A 19,811-nucleotide genomic window follows, 5' to 3' on the forward strand; every position below is an offset into this window, starting at 1 on the left:
GACTGGCCCGCCCATTCCCCAGACCTGAATCCGATTGAGCACATGTGGGACATCATGTCTCGCTCCATCCACCAACGTCACGTTGCACCACAGACTGTCCAGGAGTTGGCAGATGCTTTAGTCCAGGTCTGGGAGGAGATCCCACAGGAGACCATCCGCAACCTCATCAGGAGCATGCCCAGGAGTTGTAGGGAGGTCATACAGGCACGTGGAGGCCACACACAATACTGAGCCTCATTTTGACTTGTTGTAAGGACATTACATCAAAGTTGGATCAGCCTGTAGTGTGTTTTTCCACTTTAATTTTGGGGGTGACTCCAAATCCAGGCCTCCATTGGTTAATAAATTTGATTTCCATTGATGATTTGTGTGTGATTTTGTTGTCAGCACATTCAACTTTGTACAGAACAAAGTATTCAATGAGAATATTTCTTCAAACCGATCTAGGATGTGTTATTTGAGTGTTCCCTTTATTTTTTTTGAGCAGTGTATATAATTTATAGATATAGCAACTGGTAGTGGAATCACACCCTGCCTGCCCTTTGCTCTACAAAACCTGGCAAGACTGTCATATCCAATGACCTTGAAGAAGGTTGTCTCTTCACTTTATGCCATTTATAGCTGGGAGTGTGCAAATTCCAGTTCCTAGAGCGATACTTGTCTTTATGCCTAGAAGCAGAGCGCTGAGGACGAAATGTGCATCTACAAACACTAATGACAACTATACTGGTAAAACTCATCGCAGGAAATCTTTCCGTGTAGGTTGAAAAATTTCTACTGCTCCTATTTAATTTGGCATATACAAGTTAAACAAAGTCTATACACCATGTAATCTAGTTTGACATTCGTTTTCCCATCACTGAAGAATTCAGATTCAGTTTTTAAAATTCCTTAAAGGAATTATCCAGCTGGGACTGATTCATTAAGCAAGTTAATTTATTTCAGTTCTTCAATACAAAAAGTGAAGCTCATCTATAATATAGAGTCATTACCTGCAGAGTGATCTATTTCAAGTGTTTATTTCTGTTAATGTTGATGATTATGGCTTACAGCCAATGAAAACACAAAAGTCATTATATCAGTAAAATACAATAATTAACAAAAACACCTGCAAAACCTTCCCAAGTGTTTAAAAAGGTCCCTTAGTCTGTTTCAGGAGGCTCCACAATAATGGGAAGGACCGATTTTGCAAGCAGTCATAAGAGATGGGTGGGAATGGCGGCTCACATATTCCCACACCGGGGAATGGTTTAGTAAATAAAATGGGGACCGAGTGTCTCATTCAGTGTCTGTGGTTGGAGGTGTGGAGACCTCCTCTGTGATTTGCTGAAGGACATTGACCTGAGAGCGGGCTAACCCGCCATATTGTATGGACTGTTTATTTTCTGTTTTTACTGTGTGCCGGAAAAGGCTGTCTTTTTGATTGCTTATGCTGAGTGGTTTATGAAGTCTGAATAAACCTGCCTGAACATTTTTATGAAACCGCTTCCTGTGCCTACCAAAAATACAGCTGAGTGAATACCAAACCCTACACTATATACGAGGCCCGAACACACCAGCCACTTATATTGCTTATTGGCCACTACTGATTGCATAAATTTGAATGGGAGAGTGAGAAATGTAGCTGGCTATACATTTTTGGCCACTGATTAAGCCAGATTCAGCTATTTGTATAAGGTCGACAATGCTGAACATTTTGTCACTCGAAGCACTTTAAAAAAAAGTATAGTCTTGGAATAATATAGGATCTGTTGACACTAATGCCAGAAGCCTCACCAACAAAATGGAGGAATCAGAATTAATTGTGTTGGAAAATAATTATGACATGGTGGGGATATCTGAGACGTGGCTGGGCGAGAGCCATGACTGGGCAGTTAATTTACAGGGCTAGTCTGTTCAGAAATGACCGTACAAACAAGTGAGGGGGGATGTGTGTTTATATGTAATATCATCCTTAAAACCCATCTTGCATGAGAATATATGTGAATCTAATGAAAATGTAGAGTCCCTGTGGGTGGAGATAAGGGGAGGGGGAAAAAATAATAAATTACTGATAAGGGTTTGTTTTAAGTCTCCAAAAATAATGGAAGCAGCGGAGAATATCCTCATAAAGCAAATAGATGAAGCAGAGACTCAAGGAAAAGTCATTATTATGGGGGACTTCAACTACCCTGAAATACATTGGGGAAAAGAAACCTGTAGTTCAAGCAAAGGTAATAGTTTTTTGACAACTATGAGAGACAATTACCTTTCACAACTGGTTCAGGACCCAACAAGAAGGGGGGCACTGCTAGACCTAATATTAACCAACAGGCCAGACCGCATATCAAATATACGAGTTGGGGGGGGTCACTTGGGTAATAGTGATGACAAAATAATACGTTTTCATGTATCCTTTATTAAGATGTGTAGTAGAGGGATTACAAGGACACTAAACTTCAGGAAGGCAAATTTCCAACGGTTGAGAGATGATCTTAGTGCAATAAACTGGGACGATATCCTGAGACATAAAACTACACAAAGCAAATGGGAGACATTTATTAGCATCCTGAATATGACCTGTGCACAATATATACCCTATGGGAATAAACATACTAGAAATAGGAGGAAACCACTATGACTAAATAGAGCTGTAAGGGGTGCAATAAGTGACAAAAAGAAAGCATTTAGAGAACTAAAGCAAGTAGGTAGTGACGAGGCATTAAATAAATACAGAAAATTAAATAAATTCTGTAAAACCTAATCAAGGCAGCAAAGATTGAGACAGAGAGACTCATTACCAGAGAAAGTAAAAAGAATCCCAAAATATTCTTTAACTACATAAATAATAAAAAACTAAAAAAATATAGTGTTGGCCCCCTTAAAAATAGTCTGGGTGAAATGGTGGATGAGGATGAGGAAAAAGCCAATATGCTAAATGATTTTTTTTTTTTTTGTTTTAACAGTATTTACACAAAAAAAAAAAAAAAAATCCCATGACAGAAAACATGATCAGTGATAACAAAAATTCTCCATTAAATGTCACTAGCTTAACCCAGCAGGAAGTACGGCGGCGTCTAAAAATCACTAAAGTTAACAAATCCCCGGGCCCGGATGGGATACACCCGCGAGTACTGCAGGAATTAAGTAACGTCATAGATAGACCATTATATTTAATCTTTAAAGATTCCATAATAACAGGGTCTGTACCACAGGACTGGCGTATAGCAAATGTGGTGCCAATATTCAAAAAGGGGACAAAAACCGAACTTGGAAATTATAGGCCAGTAAGCTTAACCTCTACTGTGGGTAAAATCCTGGAGGGTTTCCTAAGAGATGCTATACTAGAGTATCTGAAGAAGAATAACCTTATGACCCAATATCAACATGGGTGTTATGATCTGCAACATGTACTAAGGAAAGAAAGGGGAAAGCTATCCCTACAGTAAGACTAAGCTGAATCCCTACGATGTAGTGGGCTGCCTGTTCCTTGCGAACAGACCCGCCTTAGTCCTCGGCTAGGCTGAATGAAGACCTATAGCATAAAGGAAGGGGTCCCTAAAAGAACTAAGGACTGGAACAAAAATGGGACACCTCCTGAACAGAGAAGGTTGTTGCAGAATACAAAAAGATAAACTGACAAAAAGGTACTAGAGGTCCCAGAAGGACCAAGCAAACTGACAGAGATAGGCACAGAAGCACCTGGCTAGCAAAACAGTCAAACAACACTGAAGTCCAGCAAAGCCAAAAGGGCGGAGCTGGAATATAAAGGCAGATGGTCACGTGACCGCAAAACACAAGATGGAAAACAGGAACAGGAGGGTTCTAACAATGGGTTTACAAGGGACCGTTCCTGTCAGACTAATCTGATCAGCTTTTATGAGGAGGCAAGTTCCGGACTGGACCAAGGAAATGCAGTGGATGTTGTATATATGGACTTTTCCAAAGCTTTTGATACGGTTCCACACAAAAGGTTGATACATAAAATGAGAACAACGGGGATAAGAAAAAATATATATACAGTACAGACCAAAAGTTTGGACACACCTTCTCATTTAAAGATTTTTCTGTAGTTTCATGACTTTGAAAATTGCACATTCACACTGAAGGCATCAAAACTATGAATTAACACATGTGGAATTATATACTTAACAAAAAAGTGTGAAACAGCTGAAAATATGTCTTATATTCTAGGTTCTTCAACGTAGCCACCTTTTACTTTGATGACTGCTTTGCACACTCTTGGCATTCTCTTGATGAGCTTCAAGAGGTAGTCACCGGAAATGGTCTTCCAACAATCTTGAAGGAGTTCCCAGAGATGCTTAGCACTTGTTGGCCCTTTTGCCTTCACTCTGCGGTCCAGCTCACCCCAAACCATCTCGATTGGGTTCAGGTCTGGTGACTGTGGAGGCCAGGTCATCTGGCGTAGCACCCCATCACTCTCCTTCTTGGTCAAATAGCCCTTACACAGCCTGGAGGTGTGTTTGGGGTCATTGTCCTGTTGCAAAATAAATGATGGTCCAACTAAACGCAAACCGGATGGAATAGCATGCCGCTGCAAGATGCTGTGGTAGCCATGCTGGTTCAGTATGCCTTCACTTTTGAATAAATCCCCAACAGTGTCACCAGCAAAGCACCCCCACACCATCACACCTCCTCCTCCATGCTTCACGGAAGGAACCAGGCATGTAGAGTCCATCCGTTCACCTTTTCTGCATCGCACAAAGACACGGTGGTTGGAAACAAAGATCTCAAATTTGGACTCATCAGACCAAAGCACAGATTTCCACTGGTCTAATGTCCATTCCTTGTGTTCTTTAGCCCAAACAAGTCTCTTCTGCTTGTTGCCAGCCCTTAGCAGTGGTTTCCTAGCAGCTATTTTACCATGAAGGCCTGCTGCACAAAGTCTCCTCTTAACAGTGGTTGTAGAGGTGTGTCTGCTGCTAGAACTCTGTGTGGCATTGACCTGGTCTCTAATCTGAGCTGCTGTTAACCTGCGATTTCTGAGGCTGGTGACTCGGATAAACTTCTCCTCAGAAGCAGAGGTGACTCTTGGTCTTCCTTTCCTGGGGCGGTCCTCATATGAGCCAGTTTCTTTGTAGCGCTTGATGGTTTTTGCAACTGCACTTGGGGACACTTTCAAAGTTTGCCCAATTTTTCGGACTGACTGACCTTCATTTCTTAAAGTAATGATGGCCACTCGTTTTTCTTTACTTAGCTGCTTTTTTGTTGCCATAATACAAATTCTAACAGTCTATTCAGTTGGACTATCAGCTTTGTATCCACCTGACTTCTGCACAACACAACTGATGTTCCCAACCCCATTTATAAGGCAAGAAATCCCACTTATTAAACCTGACAGGGCACACCTGTGAAGTGAAAAACATTTCTGGTGACTACCTCTTGAAGCTCATCAAGAGAATGCCAAGAGTGTGCAAAGCAGTCATCAAAGCAAAAGGTGGCTACTTTGAAGAACCTAGAATATAAGACATATTTTCAGTTGTTTCACACTTTTTTGTTAAGTATATAATTCCACATGTGTTAATTCATAGTCTTGATGCCTTCAGTGTGAATGTACAATTTTCATAGTCATGAAAATACAGAAAAATCTTTAAATGAGAAGGTGTGTCCAAACTTTTGGTCTGTACTGTATGTGGGTTAAGAACTAGCTCAATGATAGGAAACAAAGGGTGGTTATTAATGGAACACACTCAGACTGGGTCTCAGTTAACAGTGGGGTACCACAGGGGTCAGTATTGGGCCCCCTTCTTTTTAACATATTTATTAATGACCTTGTAGGGGGCATACAGAGTAGTATTTCAATATTTACAGATGACACGAAACTCTGCAGGGTAATCAATACAGAGGAGGACAATTTTATATTACAGGAGGATCTATGTAAACTAGAAGCTTGGGCAGATAAATGGCAAATGAGCTTTAATGGGGATAAATGTAAGGTAATGCACTTGGGCAGAGGAAATAAAATGTATAATTATATGCTTAATTGTAAAACACTGGGTAAAACTGTCACTGAAAAAGACCTGGGTGTATTGGTGGACGACAAGCTCACGTTTCGTGTCAGGCAGCTGCTGCAAAGGCAAATAAAATAATGGGATGCATTAAAAGAGGCATAGATGCTCATGAGAACATAATTTTACCTCTATACAAGTCACTAGTGCGACCACACTTCGAATACTGTGTACAGTTCGGGCCTCCAGTGTATAAGAAAGACATAGCTGAACTAGAGCGGGTGCAGAGAAGAGCAGCAAAGGTTATTAGAGGACTGGGGGGTCTGCAATACCAAGACAGGTTATTACACTTGGGGTTATTTACTTTGGAAAAACGAAGGCTTAGGAGTGATCTTATTACAATGTACAAGTATATGAGGGGACAGTACAAAGACCTTTCTACTGATCTTTTTACTCTGAGGCCTGAGACGGGGACAAGGGGGCATTTTCTACGTCTGGAGGAAAGAAGGTTTAATCAATCACAGACGGGGATTCTTTACTGTAAGAGCAGTGAGACTACGGAACTCTCTTTCGCATGATGTTGTAATGAGTGATTCACTAATAAAACTTAAGAAGGGCCTGGATGCCTTTCTTGAAAAGTATAATATTACAGGTTATATATACTAGATTCCTTGATAGGGTGTTGATCCAGGGAACTAGTCTGATTGCCGTATGTGGAGTCAGGAAGGAATTTTTTTCCTCAATGTGGAGCTTAGTGTTTGCCACATGTTTTTTTTTTGCCTTCCTCTAGATCAACATGTTAGGCTATGGGTTGAACTAGATGGACTTAGTTTTTAAGGTTGAAGGAAGACTATGTTACTAACCAGAAAAGCCAGCTGGTAAGGATAAACAGTGTGAATGGTTTTGATTTGATGGTTTGACAATAACTTAAGTCAGTCTTGTTTGATAATTATTTATCTGTCTACACTCACTCTGCTCATTAGATGTCTGGATACTGCCATACTTGGGAAATAATTTGAAGTGTTGAATAAACACCATTTAGATAGTTCTTTGTAAGGCAAACATGGACTAAAAGGGGCATTTACACTGCAAGGTAATAGTGAATTGGAACGGAAGTCGTGCAACCACTGTGCCCCTATCAGAGGAGAGCCTGGAGGGCCATAACTAGGCACTACACCAGGACTGACCCCAGATGCACGGCAGCTGACCCACAATGGACAGGAAGCTGGAACGGCCAAGTAGGGAAAGTTCAGCTGGTACAGGCAGGCACTAGCAGGTGAAGGCTGGGTCAGCTTATATACAGTCTAGCACTGGTAGGCAGGTACGGCTGGTAGACAGGCAGGTATGGCTGGTATACAGGTTGGCACAGGCAAGTACAGCTGGCATACAAATGGGCACAGGCAGGAGGGTACGGCTGGTATACAGATGGCACGGATGATGCAGGCAGGTACACTGGAAGTAACAAGCAAGGACAGGCAGGAACAAAGCAAGAACAAGCTGGTACAGGCAGACACTAGCGGGTACTAACAAACTGGGGACCTGAGAACTAGCAAGCGAGCAGAGGACAAACTAACAACGTTGCTCAGGCACCTCCCATCAGGTGGCAGTGCCTTAAATAATAAATGTCTCCCAGCTATTTGCTGGGGACACTTTAGGATGGCGTGCGCTGTCCCCTTTAAGAGTGAGAGCATGCGCACCCTAAGCAAAGTACCCGGGAATCTGCAAGCAGTGTGCAGACCCAGGGCAGCAGCCGGAAGAGGAGGAGAAGGAAGTGCGGGAGGGGAGCCATGGCAGTGAGTAAAGTCAGCGTCCCTGCCGGGGTAGGAGGGGAGTGTGCAGGGACGCCAGAGCTACATGAATGAGCATTGTAAAGAATTTCACAATAATATTGCTGTATGAACAGGCTGCCGAAAACCCGAGAAACAAAAAGGTTGTTCATTGAGTTAAATTACTTTTTCAGCAGTGCAATACATCAACATTTACGGCGGTGCATCATCCAGTGTAAACAGGTCTCGTACTGCCAAAAACCACGGTATTTAACTTGTACCTAGTAATCTGGTATAGATTGCTCAGTGTGCTTCATTTACTTTAGTCTCCCTGAGGAAGCAGGATTTTTAACTACTACCAATCCAAGAGTTTACCGATTGAAGGTCATATTGTGCCACCAGTCGATCCATATAAATGGACCTTTACGCTGATTATTTTTCCTTTGTTGTGTAGGAACAGCACATTCCTTTAGGAAGACAGTAATAGATTGTATGTAGTGGAGTGAGTGGAAGGACAGGAGGGCATGACAAAGGGCAATCAAGTAATTATAAAAGACACATACTTTTAGCAACAGATCAGCTGTCATTGATTGAGTGGGAGCTTGAAATCCCACACACACACAGGCCATCCTATGAAGGTCGGAGAATGCTGATGGGCGCATGACTAATTATCACAGTTTAATGCCAAATTAAGACATCCGTGAAACAGTCCATGTACACACCATGATGTACAGACTTGTCATCAGGTCTCCTGACCCCAACTCAACAGCCTCATGTATGCCTAGTCTTTATGCATATATTGAGTATTTTTTTCTTCTCATTATAAAAAAAAAATAAAAAATAAAATATCGACATCCTGAGGACACTGCTTAGAAAGTGATGGGACTGAAAAATGATCATCAGGGAGTCTAGGTGAGTGGCGCCCACAGCTCCGGCCATACAGGTAGGCAGGCTTGTCTAGTTCTCTGTACAATAAAGATTATGCCATAAGAAAGTGAAATCTCAAACGTGTGCCTAGTTTGTGTACATTTTATTACATAAATTATACTATAGTACACTTCTTGACAGCATCAAAAAGTGCTTCTGATGTGAATCAAACATCAATGGCAAAATAAATCCACCAAGATACCAGATATGGTTAAAATAGTGGATGCCAAGAGCTCCCGGAAACTGGAGATTGCTCACTCTTCTATACTTCTGGAAGGAGCTCTCCATATCGAGTAGTTGAAACCTTTACAGGGCGTTTCATGGATTTTCTTGTTTAGTGCCAGGCTCATGAACGGGGCAGTGTAGTACTGGGATTGCCTCTTAGTTTACAGTATGATTTCTGAAATCCCAATAGACAAATTGAAACCCCAGGAATAAGGAGCTCAGAAGTCGTACACAATCCTGAAGGCGCATAACTCAGCAATGCAGAGGTAGTATTTGCCAGAAATCTATCATCTTGAGTTCCACTGAGGTTTGCTGGCGACGTTCACATTGGTCTCTGCAGCTTCTTTAAGGACTTTAAGCACCATCTCGTTTTGCCTACGAAGTTCCGCCATCATAGCTGGGTTTTCCTTTGTTGCCTTCTGTAACATTAATACCATGAGGTTAAAATTTAAAATCAAGATTTGTGACGTCACAGTAGCTTAAATAGTAGCACTCCTGTAAATGCAGATACCATGCTATCCCACCTGCAATATTCTAGCTGCACAAGTTGTTTCTTCCCACCTCATTTGTCTCCATACAGACAACAGTCAAAAAAATAGAGATACAGTTGTGCTCAAAAGTTTACATACCCAGGGAGAATTTTTACTCTCTTGGCCTTGTTTCAGAGAATATGAATGACAACAAAAAAACTTTTTCTCCATTAATGGTTATTGGTTGGGTGAAGCCATTTATTGTCAAACTACTGTGTTTTCTCTTTTTCAATCTTGATGGCAACCAAAAACATCCAAATGACCCTGATCAAGAGTTCACATGCCCCAGTTCTTAATACAGTGTATTGCCTCCTCGAACATCAATGACAGCTTGAAGTCTTTTGTGGTAGTTGTGGATGAGGTTCTTTATTTTCTCAGATGGTAAAGTTGCCCATGATTCTTGGCAAAAAGCCTCCAGTTCCTGTAAATTCATGGGCTGTCTAGCATGAACTGCGTGCTTGAGATCTCCCCAGAGTGGCTCAATGATATTGAGGTCAGGAGACTGAGATGGCCACTCCAGAACCTTCACTTTGTTCTGCTGTAGCCAATGACAGGTCGACTTGACCTTGTGTTTTGGATCGTTGTCATGTTGGAACGTCCAAGTATGTCCCATGTGCAGCTTCCGGGCTGATGAGTTCAAATTTGCCTCCAGTATTTGCTGATAACGTGCTGCATTCATCTTTCCTTCAACTTTTACCAAGTTTCCGGTGCCTTTGTAACTCACACATCCCCAAAAAATCAGCAATCCACCTCGACGCTTTACAGTAGGAATGGTGTTCCTATCATCATAGGCCTTGTTGACCTCTCTCCAAGTGTAACGTTTATGGTTGTGACCAAAAAGTTCAATTTTGGTCTCATCACTCCAAATTACCTTGCTCCAGAAGTTTTGAGGCTTGTCTCTGTGCTGTTTGGCGTATTGTAGGCAAGATACTTTGTGGCATTTGCGCAGTAATGGCTGTCTTCTGGCGACTCAACCATGCAGCCCATTTTTCTTCAAGTGTCTCCTTATTGTGCATCTTGAAACAGCCACACCGCTAGTTCTCAGAGAGTCCTGAATTTCAGCTGTTGTTATTTGTGGGTTTTTCTTTGCATCCCAAACAATTTTCTTGGCAGTTGTGGCCGAAACTTTTGTTGGTCTACCTGACCGTGGTTTGGTTTTTACAGAGCCCCTGATTTTCCATTTGTTAATCACAGTTTGAACGCTGCTGACTGTCATTATCAGTTCCTTGGATATTTTTTGTATCCCTTTCCTGTGTTATACAGTTCAACTACCTTTTCCCGTACATCCGTTGACAATTCTTTTACTTTCCCCAGGACTCACAATCCAGAAACGTCAGTGGCTGGATGAAAGATGCAAGAGTTTGGCTGGATCCCAGAAACTCACTCAGCTTTTATGCACACACACTGATTACAAGCAAACAGGTCACAGGTGAGGATGTTACCTTTAGTAGCCATTCAAACCCTTTTGTGACAAATTCTGTGCATGTTATCAGGCCAAAATCACCAGGGTATGTGAACTTTTGATCAGGGTCATTTGGATGTTTTTGGTTGTCATTAAGATTTAAAAAGAGAAAACACAGTAGTTTGACAATAAATGGCTTCACCCAACCAATAACCATGAGTGGAGAGAGAAAAAGTTTTTTTGTTATCATTCATATTCTCTGAAACAAAGCCAAAAAAGGAAAATTATGCCTGGGTACGTAAACTTTTGAGCACAACTTTAATAATCAGCCACTTTTGGGCCAACACCGGCTCTTCTCTGCAGCTCCAGTGTTGTGTTATCATCGCCATAGCCATAACACAGTAATTGAAGCAGCACAGGGCACCAGCGCTGGGAAGAATAGGGAATACTTATTTTTGTTAGTGAGACAACCTATTTAGGCCTCCTTCAGACGTCCATTTTTCATGCATACGACTTGTACCAATTATAGTCTATGGGGCTGTTCATACATCTGGTTTTATTTGTGATCTGAGTGCTTGATCATCATTTGAAGTTTAAGTGACTTTTCTTTTTTTAATATTTTGGTATTCACTGGTGGGGATTTTTTTGCATCAAATCCATCAATAGTGGGCAAAATTCATGAATCATGTGCACCAAATCAAAAATGTTATTTTTAAAAAAAAAAATTGAAAAGTTGCGAATGATGAATCAGGCGAAAACATCTGGAAACTTAAGCCTCGCCCACAGCGGTGAGCTAAAAAACAACAAAAACAGGCGAACACATAAAATAGACTTAAAAAAAAAAGGCGCAAAACACCAACAGTTACACAAAAAACAGGCACAAATGCAAAAACTAAGTGAGCCTCTTGTGTTAACCCAAAAAAAAAAAGGTCCTCCAAACAAGTCAATGGGTCTGAAAAACTGACAGCACACTGGTTGCGTCCTACAGCTGGCAGTTTCTTACTGACCGATAGAAGAAGATTGTGAAACCTCCAGCAGTTTGTTTTTTTGCATACAAGAAAAATTTATGAAACGGATGGTGAAAACCAGGGCTGTGGAGTCCGAGTAAAATGGACCAACTCCTGACTCCTAAAATATATAATACATTGAGTACAGTAGTTCAATGCAGTTTGTGGGGAATATTTCTTCAGAAGAATTTGGGAAAGTTATGAAATGTCCTATAAATGTCTGTCCTATTCCTGATCTAAGGGTCTAGACTTTTAGCTGAGATGAATCTGTGCTGCGGTAAATTCATCACTTAAACATGAGCCATGTATGAGGGAGTCGTGGAGTCGGAGTCATGGAAATTAAGGAGTCGGAGGTTTGTCTTACCGACTCCACAGCCCTGGTGAAAACTGTCATTGACCGAACACTGATGTACAAAAGTAACGCTGGGTTCACAAGGGCCAACTTCAGGATCTGAACATGGCACACAATGCCCGGAGACGGCAGGTCTCCCAACCAGAACTCACAGCTTCACTTCACATGTGATGTGAGACTGTCGGTCCGGCTATAGCGGTCCATACACATACTGTGAAATACACTTGTGTGAACATGGCCCAACACTGATTATCCCTGTGTCCAGATTCTGGTGGTGAATAACCCAGATCGGTTTGTCATTACCCCCACAATCCTCAGGTATATGCTCACATTAGGCCGTCTGAGGACGGGGGTGGTCTCACGTGACAGAGGGAGGGGGGTGGTCTCACGTGACAGAGGGAGGGGGGTGGTCTCACGTGACAGAGGGAGGGGGGTGGTCACACGTGACAGAGGGAGGGGGGTGGTCACACGTGACAGAGGGAGGGGGGTGGTCACACGTGACAGAGGGAGGGGGGTGGTCACACGTGACAGAGGGAGGGGAGTGGTCACACGTGACAGAGGGAGGGGAGTGGTCACACGTGACAGAGGGAGGGGGGTGGTCACACGTGACAGAGGGAGGGGGGTGGTCACACGTGACAGAGGGAGGGGGGTGGTCACACGTGACAGAGGGAGGGGGGTGGTCACACGTGACAGAGGGAGGGGGGTGGTCACACGTGACAGAGGGAGGGGTGGTCTCACGTGACAGAGGAGGGGTGGTCTCACGTGACAGAGGAGGGGTGGTCTCACGTGACAGAGGAGGGGTGGTCTCACGTGACAGAGGAGGGGTGGTCTCACGTGACAGAGGGGGGGGGTGGTTTCACGTGACAGAGGGGGGGTGGTCTCACGTGACAGAGGGGGGGGTGGTCTCACGTGACAGAGGGGGGGGTGGTCTCACGTGACAGAGGGGGGGGTGGTCTCACGTGACAGAGGGGTCTCTCCTAATGAGTGCAGATGCTGACCTGCTGCATCGAGACAATTCTGGCCTTGCGCTGTGGAGACCCAGGCAGCAGTGATGTGTTGCCAGTGCAGATCACAATGGTTACACACAGCCGGGACATTACTGGTTCCTTGCTATCTGCAGGCCACCTCCCTTACTGTTTGGGCTCCTGTGACCTCAGAATAGGATATATTTGCACCCGCTCTTGGAGTGTATGGTGGTCTCTTCTCGGTCTGGTCTGTAGGTTGCGGCTCCTTACCCTCCGCATTTCTAGTAACTCCTCCTGCTTCGGAGCCATAAAGGACCACAGTAAGCAGCCGAACCCTGTGCAGCCGGCGATCGCCAGGGAGCCCACCACCAGCTTGTACGCGACCGACATAACACGTGACCGGCAAGACGTTAATCCCGAAACCACACCCAAGTCACAGCATTAGCACATAGAGGAGGAGCCTAACAGAGGTCAGCTGACCGGACGAGGAGGGGCGGGACTAAGTCTCACAGTGGCCGTATGAGGTGTCACGTGTGCACTGTGAGGGGCGGGACTTCCTGGACAGACGGATGCAGAAAGTAACGACCTGCAGTTTGCTCCGGGCTGTGACTGACACTGACCGGGCCTCAGTTTGTGTTACCGAGAGAGGACACTTCGGTACACACAGGGCTCAGCCCCATGTAACCCATTAGGTGCCGGCCGTCATTATGTCTCAGCAGTCTTGTTGTTCTGTACAATGAGAGGTTGTTATCAATGGCCCCATTAGGCTGTGGCTACACGGCGACTGCAGGCACGACACAGGCCTGGCTGCCAGCAATCCTCTGTGCTGCTGTTACACATGGTGACCGCAGGTGTTGCTACAAGGAGGTGGCCACCAGTGGGGCTGTTGTGCCTGGCCATAGTCACTGACCACAATGTGTCCATGTGTAACAGCAGCGCAGAGCGATGTGTGGCCAGAGTCACCATGTAACCCCAGCCTTGTGGATAAACAGCAATTTTTGATTGACTTTTATTAATTTTTTTTTTGGGGGGGGGGGGGGTGATATGGAAAAAAATTAATTCCACCATCATATTTTATGCCATGTGCCTTATAGTGTAAATAATACCTTGATCCAGTGGTGTCACCATTGTGATGATTCCAGAATTATTAATTATAGTATATAATTACGTATATAGTAAAGGTTTCTTTTTATGGTCCGTTACTTGTAAACAATAAGAATACGACTCCTTTCGGACACCCATGACAGACCTTAGGGATGTTACTGGGGCCCTGGTTGCCATGGTAATTTATCAGCACTCCACAAATTCATTGTGTGAATAGATCTGTGATGGCCACATTATGTATCATCTGCACAAATGTGTCAGAAAGGGGAATTTACTAATGGAGAAACAGAATAGTATAGACTAGGCTGAGTTCACACGATGCGTATTTCATGCGTTTCCGCGGTGTTTTTGCAGTTGCGTAAACGCCGCGGAAACGCATGAAAAACGCATGGTAGAAGGGAAGCAATGTTCCCCAATGGAAATCCGCATGTGCTGTGCCCATGATGCGGATTTTTCCGCAGCGTAAACGCGCTCAAAAATCCTCAGCATGTCATTTAATTTTGCGGAAACGCGGTGTTTTCGCCGCCATTGACTTGCATTAGAACGCGCCAATTCCGCAAGACTACATTTGTACTTGCGTTATTGGCGCGTTCTAATGTGCGGATGGTACCCGGGTGTGGAGGAAAGGAGACTCTCCTCCACACCCAGGTACCATTAAAAAAGCTGTAAAAACAAGAATAAAATAAAAAATATATATATACTTACCATCTGTCGGCCCGCGCACCGCTCCTGCTTGCTTCCCGGCACTTGCAGTGAGTTGTAGGACCTGCGGTGACGTCAGAGTCATGTGACGGGTCACGTGACGCTGACGTCGGCAGGTCTTTCAATTCAAAGTTGCCGGCAGCCGGGAGAACGGAGTGAGCAGGACAGCGCGGGCCATCGGAGGTAAGTATATACACTCTCTCGGGTCACACTATATAAATCCATGCTGTTTGCATGGATTTATACAGTGTGACCTAGTTGTCAAGCACTTTCCAAGTGATGCTAAAATCGCCTGGAAAGCGCTTGTCAATCTGCATGCGGAAACGCATGTGAATCTGCATGTGGATCCGCATGTATTCTGCAGGAAAAACGCATGCACAATCTGCATGCGTTTTTTCTGCCAGGGAGATGCAGAAATGATGCAGAAATTTTCTGCTTCATTTCTGCATCGTGTGCACATAGCCTCACTGGAAGTTCTGCGCCTTGGCTACTTTCCTGGATAGCACAGTCAGGGTATGTGCACACGATGCAGAAATGAAGCAGAAAATTTCTGCATCATTTCTGCATCTCCCTGGCAGAAAAAACGCATGCAGATTGTGCATGCGTTTTTCCTGCAGAATACATGTGGATCCACATGCAGATTCACATGCGTTTCCGCATGCAGATTGACAAGCGCTTTCCAGGCGATTTTAGCATCACTTGGAAAGTGCTTGACAACTAGGTCACACTATATAAATCCATGCAAACAGCATGGATTTATATAGTGTGACCCGAGAGAGTGTATATACTTACCTCCGATGGCCCGCGCTGTCCTGCTTTACAAAGTTCCCGGCTGCCGGCAACTTTGAATTGAAAGACCTGCCGACGTCAGCGTCACGTGACCCATCACATGACTCTGACGTCAGCGCAGGTCCTACAACTCACTGCAAGTGCCGGGAACCAAGCGGGAGCGCTGTGCGGGCCGACAGAAGGTAAGAATACATTTATTTTTTATTTTATTCTTTTTTTACAGCTTTTTTAATGGTACCTGGGTGTGGATGAGACTCTCCTCTCCTCCACACTCGGGTACCATCCGCATATTAGAACGCGCCAATAGCGCAAGTACAGATGCAGTCTTGCAGAATTGGCGCGTTCTAATGCAAGTCAATGGCGGCGAAATCGCCGCGTTTCCGCAAAATTAATTGACATGCTGCGGATTTTTGACCGCAGCGTTCACGCTGTGGAAAATCCGCATCATGGGCACAGCACATGCGGATTTCCATTGGGGAACATTGCTTCCCTTCTACCATGCGTTTTTCATGCGTTTCCGCGGCGTTTACGCAACTGCAAAAACGCCGCGGAAACGCATGAAATACGCATCGTGTGAACTCAGCCTCAGTCGTGATTTGGGGTTTTTAAGATGTTTTTGGCATATTAATCAATTGCAACATTTTAAAATCTAAAATCTACTCCAATCCCCCTGGAGTGATATGTTTTACATTTGTATGCAAATTTTGCAATATTTTAGCAGATTATAATACAAAATGATACATTTTACAAACAAGGCATGTCCAATCATACATGTAGGGATCTCATCTCCCATATGGTCTTTTTTTGACTGCCCTGTGCTATTTGGTAGGTATTTTATACTATATGTTGTTTCTTTGGATATCTTTTCGGTCACTGTCCCCATTGGGGCTCACAATCTAAACTCCCTATCAGTATGTCTTTGGAGTGTGGGAGGAAACCTGTGCAAACACATGGAGAACATATGAACTCCTTGCATTGCATTTTCTTTTCCTCCTATATTTTTTAAATTTAACTATGTCTTCCTTAATTATTCCTACTATTGCACAAATCGCCGGTTTATGATCTAAGTGTATACCCAGTGTGTATATTCTTTTCATAATACTTTTACATAAAAGAAAGATTCTCCGCGGCACACACTAGTAGGGTGCTCAAATAGGAATCCACTCCGATATAATGATAAATTTGGCACTCCAAAAAATTAATGCAGAAATGACATTTATTAATACAAGATATCCACTTGTTAACAAAACAGATATTTCGGCCGATTATGGCCTTCCTCAGAACTATAAAATAATAAATGATACTCAGTATAATCTCATATACAAACAAAGAAATAAACATTTATAGTCCGGTGACTACCTCTTGAAGCTCATCAAGAGAATGCCAAGAGTGTGCAAAGCAGTCATCAAAGCAAAAGGTGGCTACTTTGAACAACCTAGAATATAAGACATATTTTCAGTTGTTTCACACTTTTTTGTTAAGTATATAATTCCACATGTGTTAATTCATAGTTTTGATGCTTTCAGTGTGAATGTACAATTTTCATAGTCAAGAAAATACACAAAAATCTTTAAATGAGAAGGTGTGTCCAAACTTTTGGTCTGTACTGTATATGTATGTGTGTATATATATATATATATATATATACACTGCTCAAAAAAATAAAGGGAACACTCAAATAACACATCCTAGATCTGAATGAATGAAATATTCTCATTGAATACTTTGTTCTGTACAAAGTTGAATGTGCTGACAACAAAATCACACAAAAATCATCAATGGAAATCAAATTTATTAAACAATGGCGGCCTGGATTTGGAGTCACCCCCAAAATTAAAATGGAAAAACACACTACAGGCTGATCCAACTTTGATGTAATGTCCTTAAAACAAGTCAAAATGAGGCTCAGTATTGTGTGTGGCCTCCATGTGCCTGTATGACCTTCCTACAACGCCTGGGCATGCTCCTGATGATGTTGCGGATGGTCTCCTGTGGGATCTCCTCCCAGACCTTGTCTAAAGCATCCGCCAATTCCTGGACAGTCTGGTGCAACGTGACGTTGGTGGATGGAGCGAGACATGATGTCCCAGATGTGCTCAATCGGATTCAGGTGTGGGGAACGGGCGGGCCAGTCCATAGCTTCAATGCCTTCATCTTGCAGGAACTGCTGACACACTCCAGCCACATGAGGTCTGACATTGTCCTGCATTAGGAGGAACCCAGGGCCAACCGCACCAGCATATGGTCTCACAAGGGGTCTGAGGATCTCACCACGGTACCTAATGGCAGTCAGGCTACCTCTGTCGAGCACATGGAGGGCTGTGCGGCCCTCCAAAGAAATGCCACAGAACACCCGGATTGGCAAAGTCGCCACTGGCACCCTGTGCTCTTCACAGATGAAAGCAGGTTCACACTGGGCACATGTGACAGAGTCTGGAGACTCCGTGGAGAGCGATCTGCCTGCAACATCCTTCAGCATGACCGGTTTGGCAGTGGATCAGTAATGGTGTGGGGTGGCATTTCTTTCGAGGGCCGCACAGTCCTCCATGTGCTCGACAGAGGTAGCCTGACTGCCATTAGGTACCGAGGTGAAATCCTCAGACCTCTTGTGAGACCATATGCTGGTGCGGTTGGCCCTGGGATCCTCCTAATGCAGGACAATGTCAGACCTCATGTGGCTGTAGTGTGTCAGCAGTTCCTGCAAGATGAAGGCATTCAAGCTATGGACTGGCCCGCCCGTTCCCCAGACCTGAATCCAATTGAGCACATCTGGGACAACATGTCTCTCTCCATCCACCAACGTCACGTTGCACCACAGACTGTCCAGGAGTTGGCGGATGCTTTAGAAAAGGTCTGGGAGGACATCCCACAGGAGACCATCCGCAACCTCATCAGGAGCATGCCCAGGCATTGTAGGGAGGTCATACAGGCACGTGGAGGCCACACACAATACTGAACCTCATTTTGACTTGTTTTAAGGACATTACATCAAAGTTGGATCAGCCTGTAGAGTGTTTTTCCACTTTAATTTTGGGGGTGACTCCAAATCCAGGTCTCCATTGGTTAATAAATTTGATTTCCATTGATGATTCGTGTGTGATTTTGTTGTCAGCACATTCAACTTTGTACAGAACAAAGTATTCAATGAGAATATTTCATTCATTCATTCAGATCTAGGATGTGTTATTTGAGTGTTCCCTTTATTTTTTTGAGCAGTGTATATATATCCATACATTCAGTGGGTGAAATAAGTGTTAAACAAATTTTCTAAGTAAATATATTTCTAAAGGTGCTATTGACATGAAATTCCCACCAGGTGTCGGTAACAACCCATGCAATCAACACTCGCAAGCATGAGATCAAACCATAGATGTCCATAAATTATGTTCTGTCTAATAAAGATAAATGACATAAGGAAAAAAAATATTGAACACATGAAAGAGAGGTGCAAAAAGCCATGGAAAGTCATGCACCAGCTGAAAGCTATCAGTAATTAGAAAGTAATCCTGGCACTTAGTGAAAAATATTATCTGGTTCAACTGATGGCCTACATCAGTGTTTCCCAAACTCTAGTCCTCACGGCCTCCCACACGTCATGTTTTCAGGATTTCCTTAGTATTGCCCAGATGATAGAATTATTATTAAGGCATCAGAAACTGCCACAGGTTCTCTCACCTGTGCAATACTAAGGAGATCCAGAAAACACGATGCATTGGGGTCCGTGAGGACAGGATTTGGGAAACACTGGCCTACATAAAGGTGTCTCATTACCAAGAAGCCACACAAGAAACATCTCATATTGTGTAAAAGCAATGAGCTGTTTCAAGACCTTTGCAACCTTATTGTTGCAAAACATACTGATGGCACTGTTTACAGAAGAATTTCTAAACTACTGAAGGTTCCAGTGATCACTGTTATAGCCATAATCCGGAAGTTGGAAAAACATTATTTCACCGTAAACCGGCCACGGCCAGGTGCTCCTCGCAAGATTTTGGAAAAATTGAAAAGAACTATCAGAAGAGTTGTCCAAGAGTCAAGGACCACCTGTGGAGAGCTACAGAAATACCTGGAATCAGCAGGTACAATTGTTTCTA

General features: G+C 43.6%; 1 protein-coding gene across 1 annotated transcript; it reads right to left on the reverse strand.

Moving 5' to 3' along the window:
• Positions 1-8,727: 8,727 nt before the first annotated feature.
• Positions 8,728-13,607, reverse strand: UQCC3 (ubiquinol-cytochrome c reductase complex assembly factor 3). The gene is made up of 2 exons (XM_073663749.1): positions 13,393-13,607; positions 8,728-9,285 (listed from the first exon to the last, which is right to left on the reverse strand). Exons 1-2 carry the CDS (start codon positions 13,510-13,512, stop codon positions 9,154-9,156), a joined length of 252 nt encoding a protein of 83 aa, XP_073519850.1. The 5' UTR covers positions 13,513-13,607; the 3' UTR covers positions 8,728-9,153.
• Between the last annotated feature and the right edge of the window lie 6,204 nt (positions 13,608-19,811).

The sequence above is a fragment of the Phyllobates terribilis genome, unplaced genomic scaffold (assembly GCF_046119375.1).
Source record: "Phyllobates terribilis strain yellow unplaced genomic scaffold, ASM4611937v1 Scaffold_2__4_contigs__length_985480577, whole genome shotgun sequence".
Taxonomy (NCBI): domain Eukaryota; kingdom Metazoa; phylum Chordata; class Amphibia; order Anura; family Dendrobatidae; genus Phyllobates; species Phyllobates terribilis.